This window comes from Coregonus lavaretus (assembly GCF_964263955.1).
Source record: "Coregonus lavaretus genome assembly, contig: HAP1_SCAFFOLD_5730, whole genome shotgun sequence".
Lineage (NCBI taxonomy): Eukaryota > Metazoa > Chordata > Actinopteri > Salmoniformes > Salmonidae > Coregonus > Coregonus lavaretus.
Window position 1 is genome coordinate 28,553 of NW_028156665.1, and position 6,835 is coordinate 35,387.

Genomic DNA, 6,835 nt, shown 5'->3' on the forward strand with positions numbered 1-6,835 from the left:
AAGCAGGATTGTGCCTGGTTAGTACTTGGATGGGAGACCGCCTGGGAATACCAGGTGCTGTAAGCTTTTTGTTCCACTAGAGAGTGCTCTTGTGTCATGGAGCAACTGCCTTTTATTTATCACCCTAATAATATCCTGTATTTTTATTGGACTAAATGCAGTTTGTATGTGCTGTCCTAACCTGATCAAATTAAATAATAGACAGTGCGTTTCCCTAAAAATATAGGCAGTACATTCAGCCTTTGTTTTTTGTCTGTTCATTAACTTGCATGGAAATACGAATCACTGATACATTTTGTTTATTTCTTTATATAGTGTACCAAGAGTTGTTCCTGCGCTTACGGCCATACCATCCTGAATATGCCTGATTTCGTCCGATCTCGGAAGCTAAGCAGGATCTGGCCTGGTTAGTATTTGTATTGGAGACCGCCTGGGAATACCAGGTGCTGTAAGCTTTTTGTTCCACTAGAGAGTGCTCTTGTGTCATGGAGCAACTGCCTTTTATTTATCACCCTAATAATATCATGTCTTTTATTGGACTAAATGCAGTTTGTATGTGCTGCCCTGCCCTGCCCTGATCAAATTAAATAATGGTCAGTGCGTTTCCCTCAAAATACATGTATCATGGAGCAACTGCCTTTTATTTATCACCCTAATAATATCATGTATTTTTATTTGACTAAATGCAGTTTGTATGTGCTGCCCTGCCCTGGTCAAATTAAATAATAGACAAAGCGTTTCCCTCAAAATATAGGCAGTACATTCAGCCTTTGTTATTAGTCGGTTCATTAAGATGCACGGAAATTCGAATCGCTGGTAAATTTTGTTAATGTCTTTATATAGTGTACCAAGAGTTGTTTACTCGCTTACGGCCATACCAGCCTGAATACACCAGATCTCGTCTGATCTCGGAACCTACGCAGGATTGGGCCTGGTTAGTACTTGGATTGGAGACCTCCTGGGAATACCAGGTGCTGTAAGCTTTTTGTTCCACTAGAAAGTGCTCTTGTGTCATGGAGCAACTGCCTTTTATTTATCACCCTAATAATATCATGTATTTTATTGGACTAAATGCAGTTTGTATGTGCTGCCCTGTCATGCCCTGATCAAATTAAATAATAGTCAGTGCGTTTCCCTCAAAATACATGTATCATGGAGCAACTGCCTTTTATTTATCACCCTAATAATATCCTGTATTTTTATTGGACTAAATACAGTTTGTATGTGCTGCCCTGCCCTGGTCAATTTAAATAATAGACAGTGCGTTTCCCTCAAAATATAGGCAGTACATTCAGCCTTTGTTTTTAGTCGGTTCATTAAGTTACACGGAAATTCGAATCGATGGTAAATTTTGTTAATGTCTTTATATAGTGTACTAGGAGTTGTACCTGCGCTTACGGCCATACCATCCTGAATATGCCTGATCTCGTCTGATCTCGGAAGCAAAGCAGGATTGGGCCTGGTTAGTACTTGGATAGGAGACCGCCTGGGAATAACAGGTGCTGTAAGCTTTTTGTTCCACTCACCTTTCAATGCCTTAGCTTTGAAATGTAAATGTTTATACATATTCAGATTGAGTTATCTTTCTAAAATGTGTATAGTATGCCAAGTTATTTAGCTACATGTATTTACCACTGCAGCATGGAGAAAGTCAAGAGGAAGCAATGGAGTGAGGTGGACATGTTCCATGCCATGGAGGACTGCGGGGCAGGGATGGCTATCCGCCAGGCTGCCAAGGTTAGGCATCTTTTGTTTTTAGGAGATTACCATGTGTATGTGAATTTTATCTGCTAGTAACAGTTTTCTTTTCTTATCTACCAAGGTGCATGGTGTACCTCGGCAGACCCTGGCGGACAGGCTGAGCGGCCGGGTGACCCATGGTTGTCGCAGTGGACCACCCACATTGCTTGCACCAGAGGATGAAAAGTCTCTGGTGCAGTACTGTATCTACTGCGCCAGCCATGGGTTCCCCTTCACCAGACAGAGGCTGATGAAATACGCAGACAAAATCCGCAGGTATTTGGTGTTCTATGTGTTTATGTATGTAGAATGCTGGACTGACTGTTATCAATGTGTGTGATGTAAATGTGGATGTGTATGGTGATGCCAAAACAAACATTTTCATCCTGGATGGACAATTATATATTCTATTCTATTGTAGGTTTCGGCACCCAGGGGAAACAATCCCACCACTGGGGAAGAGGTGGTGGGAAATGTTCAGGAGGAGGCACAAGAACCTAAGCATGAGGAGGCCGGACACCCTGGACAGGGGGAGAGCTGAGTGTGCCACACGTCCGACGATGGACACCTTCTTCACTTCTTATGAGAAGCACTTGGAGGAGAGTGGGTTGAGGGAGAAACCCAGACAAATCTATAACTGCGATGAGTCTGGGTTTCGTAGCGACCAGAGCAGGCACAAAGTGCTGGCTCCCCGGGGCGCAAAACACGTGTACCAGCAGGCTCCGGGGACCAAGGAGCACATCACAGTGCTGGCCTGCTTCAATGCAACTGGGGAGGACATCCCCCCGTTTATCATCTACCCCAAGTGTTTCCCCGGTGGCCACTACACACTGGGAGGCCCCCCCCAAGCCTTGTATGGACGGTCAAGCAGTGGCTACATTGACGGGGACCTGTTCAGGAAGTGGTTTCAGCACTTCATTAAGTATGCAGTGAAAGAGCGCCCTCTCCTTCTCCTCTTTGATGGGCACAAGAGCCACATGGACCCGGAAGTGCTCGCGGTGGCACTAAGGGAAGGGGTTATACTTCTTTGTCTTCCACCACACTGCACCCATGTCCTGCAGCCGCTGGACGTGGCATACTTTGGCCCTTTAAAGGCTGAGTTCTCCAAGGTAGCTGGAGACCTTAGCCATTTTGACCACTCCTACATGGTAAACAAATCAGAATTTGCCAGAGTATTCCGCTACCCGTACCAGCGATGCAAGGACATGCGCTATGTGGTGGAAGGGTTTAAGAAGTGTGGCCTCTTCCCTTTTGACCCTTCAGCCATTGATGGGTCCCGTTTAATGCCGTCTCGGACCCTACCGGGTCCCAACACCGCCTCTACTGGAACCAGTAGCAATGTGCCATCCATCAGCACCTCCTCCCCAGCGACCACAGGAGGACCCTCAGCCCCTGCCCCAGTCCCAGCCGCTGCTCCAGTCCTATCCCTAGCTCTAGAAGAGCACCCCCTAATAGAGGGGGGGCTGATAGCGAAGGACCTGGGGCACATCCTTACTGTCCTGAAGTATCGGCTGGACCGATACAGAAGACTCCCTGTGGTCGCCACATGCCTCACCGGGGAGGAATACACGCGCCAGTGGCAGGAGAGGGGTGAGAAGGAGAGGGCCGAGGCAGAGGAGAAAGAGCGTCGGGCAGCCCTCAGAACACAGAGGGCACAGGAGAGGGCTGCCATGGATGAGACCATTGACGCCATCGCCTCTGCTGGACCCCCTGCTGGAACCACTCCTGACAGCTGCATCACCACTGCCAGTGCCTCCCAGTGTGCAACACCTGTAGGAGCCGCCGGAGTCCCCAGCTGCAGAAGAAGGCCACATGCCTACTCCCCCGGCCACACCATCGTCGGCCCCTCAACCCCACCATTACAAACACCAGCTCCTCCAAGCCATCGTCGGCGGTTTTGTCCACCACCACCACGATGCACACCACCCCCCATGTCTGTCACCACCAACACGGCCTCCTCTGGACCAACTGCCTCCTCCGTCTCCCCTGGTCACACCACCATAGCAGCCTCGTCTGATGTCCCTGCCCCCCGAAATTTGAATACCACCACCTCCACAGGTAAACCCATGTTAAAATTACGAAAAAATGACTGTTTGTTATCTGTTTTATAAAACAGCAATGTAAAAAAAATATATATATATATCTTTATATATCTACAGTAAATAGCACCAGCCCTCAAGCCATCTCCGCCTCCTCCAAAACCTCTGCAGCTTCCTCCAGAGGTATTGATGTAAAAAAGTTGAAAAGGGTTTTCATGCAACATGCTCTCTAACACCACTTTTTCTCAAACTGCAGCACAGAAAAGGAAGAGAAAAGCTACACCGGTCACATCTGTCACACCACCCATGGCACCACTCTCAGGTACTTCATAATCTGTTTTTCTCGCTCTCTCAGTTGTATCAATTACTATTGTTGTTGAAGAACTTCTACATTTTACAAAACCATATTAATCAATTTGTATTATTATTTAATTTTTTATAAAAGAAGACACCACCTGCTGTGCTCGCTGCGGGGAGCGTGATCCGCCTGCAAGCTCCTCTCAGGAGTGTAGATCCGAGGTGCCATGGGTGTGCTGTGACTTTTGCCAGCACTGGTTCCACTGCAGGTGTGTGCAGTGGGATCCAGAGGTAGCGGTGGAGCTGGATTTTTATTGTGATTTTTGTGACAATATAGGGATGGAGGTCGAGATTTAATTGTTTGTTTTGTTTGTGTTCATATGAAATTATTTATTTGTTCAAAAAAATAAATGTCTAAAATATAATATATATATTTATTGAACCCATCTTGTGTATTTCTTCCTTTACTTTCCAAGTGCACCTCTGCAACACAAACTCCAACAGTGTTTTCATTGTTTTATGTTAATGCACATAACTGAAATTAAAGTGTATTTGATGTAAATTATTAATACTCATATTTCATTTGGTTACAACACAGAATATGTTGGTGAAGAACCATTTTTTATGAGTCCACAAGAGGGCGCACCGGGCTACGCAATGAAAAGTTGACAGGCAAGTCATTATTTTTTACCTGAAGACTAGCCAACTAGTCAACTATCTAGTAAACACTTCGGGTACGTGGTTGGTGTCTCTTTTTTCAACAAAATGTAACGGATATATCTTGTAATTGAACAAAATAGTAAGGTGGCCAATAACTGGGGGCCGTATGCCGATAATACGGGACGTATTTTTTTGCTAAACAGCTTATCAAAAGCTGACAACAGTAGTATTTCCAATGAAATGTCAAACTTGCTAATTGCTAACCCGTTAGCTAACATTTTTACGACACCAATAATCACAAAACATTGAAGGCTTGATCACAAGATAACACTGTTGAAGGTAATATATTTCTTAAACGCTGTTGAATATGCCGATAATACGGGATTCTACGCTATACTTATTTACTGCTAGCTAAGGGTTAGCGTGCTAGCTAAGGGTTAGCGTGCTAGCGATGCTAACGATGCTAGCTATGTTGGCAAGCTAGCTAATAAGTTTAGCATAATTGGTAAACATGTCTTTGATTCAGAATACATCAATACACTGTGGTTAACCCAATGTTACATGCATTGGAAAATAAAATTGCTAGTGTAACTTGAATTGGTTTACAAGCTAGCTAGAAAAGCCAGTTCCTTTTCATCTGTTTTGTCAAGCTATAAGCCTGCATGTGTGCTAAAATATTTAATTAAATCCCCTCATTAAATTAATATATTTAAGTTGCATCAGTTTTTTATAGCCCTTTCTTACCCAAATACCATTTTTTCCGTTGGAATAATTTGGATGAAAATAAGAAATATGTGAAAGAAAATAAGTGACCAGATTTTGTTATTGAAAACCCTGGACATTCACTTCTTTAAAAAATAAATATATATACAGACATTGCCAGATTCTTTAACCAAATCCCTATTTCCTACACTAATTTTTTAAGATCGAAAACAAAATGGAAGATAAGAGTCCAGGAACCTACAAAGCAACCATTCCAGTCTGACAGCTGATTATTACATAATGCGGAGCTGTAGTAAACTGGGACATGCCGGGCATATCCAACTCGGCACTAAGGGTGGAGGGGGGTGCACAGACGCAGGGTGGCCGCTAGGTGGGTGAGTCAAAGCGGTGTGCTCGTCATGCTTCGACATGTCAAGGGAGGTTAGTAATCTGGCTTCAGCCCTACACCGGCGTCAACAGCCGGAGCAATGCTAGCCCTGACATGTCTTTCCGAGCCTATTTAAATCCCGGGGAGACGGGGAAGTGGTTCCTACTGCTAGCCCTACACCGGCGTCAACAGCCGGAGCAATGCTAGCCCTGACATGTCTTTCCGAGCCTATTTAAATCCCGGGGAGACGGGGAAGTGGTTCCTACTGCTAGCCCTACACCGGCGTCAACAGCCGGAGCAATGCTAGCCCTGACATGTCTTTCCGAGCCTATTTAAATCCCGGGGAGACGGGGAAGTGATTCCTACTGCTAGCCCTACACCGGCGTCAACAGCCGGAGCAATGCTAGCCCTGACATGTCTTTCCGAGCCTATTTAAATCCCGGGGAGATGGGGAAGTGATTCCTACTGCTAGCCCTACACCGGCGTCAACAGCCGGAGCAATGCTAGCCCTGACATGTCTTTCCGAGCCTATTTAAATCCCGGGGAGACGGGGAAGTGGTTCCTACTGCTAGCCCTACACCGGCGTCAACAGCCGGAGCAATGCTAGCCCTGACATGTCTTTCCGAGCCTATTTAAATCCCGGGGAGACGGGGAAGTGATTCCTACTGCTAGCCCTACACCGGCGTCAACAGCCGGAGCAATGCTAGCCCTGACATGTCTTTCCGAGCCTATTTAAATCCCGGGGAGACGGGGAAGTGGTTCCTACTGCTAGCATCCGAGCTGAAGCACTTTATGTACAGAATATGAAGGGTGTATTATAGAGATGTGTGTGTGTGTGTATATAAGGGACGTCTACTCTTTAGTACTTCTATTTATTTAGATAGGTAAGCTTGTTTCTGTCTTCCAAAGCTTGTCTTGACGTGTATGTAATTGTATACTTTTATAAGGCATTGCATGTTAACTTTGACATTTTAAATGTATTTTTTGCTCTACTCTTCAACAGGTGAAA

The 6,835-nt window shown here is 45.4% G+C and overlaps 2 protein-coding genes across 3 annotated transcripts; both read left to right on the top strand.

The window, feature by feature from the left end:
• Positions 1–1,303: 1,303 nt before the first annotated feature.
• Positions 1,304–2,748, top strand: LOC311126106 (uncharacterized protein; the record flags this gene model as incomplete). Its single annotated transcript, XM_084200129.1, has 5 exons — positions 1,304–1,499; positions 1,641–1,737; positions 1,823–2,016; positions 2,162–2,413; positions 2,712–2,748. Exons 2-5 carry the CDS (start codon positions 1,642–1,644, stop codon positions 2,746–2,748), a joined length of 579 nt encoding a protein of 192 aa, XP_084056255.1. The 5' UTR covers positions 1,304–1,499; position 1,641.
• A 187-nt stretch (positions 2,749–2,935) lies between these two features.
• LOC311126107 (uncharacterized protein) lies at positions 2,936–4,518 on the top strand. 2 transcript variants are annotated; one of them, XM_084200130.1, is made up of 3 exons: positions 2,936–3,798; positions 4,036–4,101; positions 4,225–4,518. In XM_084200130.1, exons 1-3 carry the CDS (start codon positions 2,946–2,948, stop codon positions 4,431–4,433), a joined length of 1,128 nt encoding a protein of 375 aa, XP_084056256.1. In that variant the 5' UTR covers positions 2,936–2,945; the 3' UTR covers positions 4,434–4,518. The 2 variants fall into 2 exon arrangements, with proteins under 2 accessions (XP_084056256.1, XP_084056257.1); XM_084200131.1 differs by having other exon boundaries at positions 4,228–4,518.
• Positions 4,519–6,835: the final 2,317 nt, after the last annotated feature.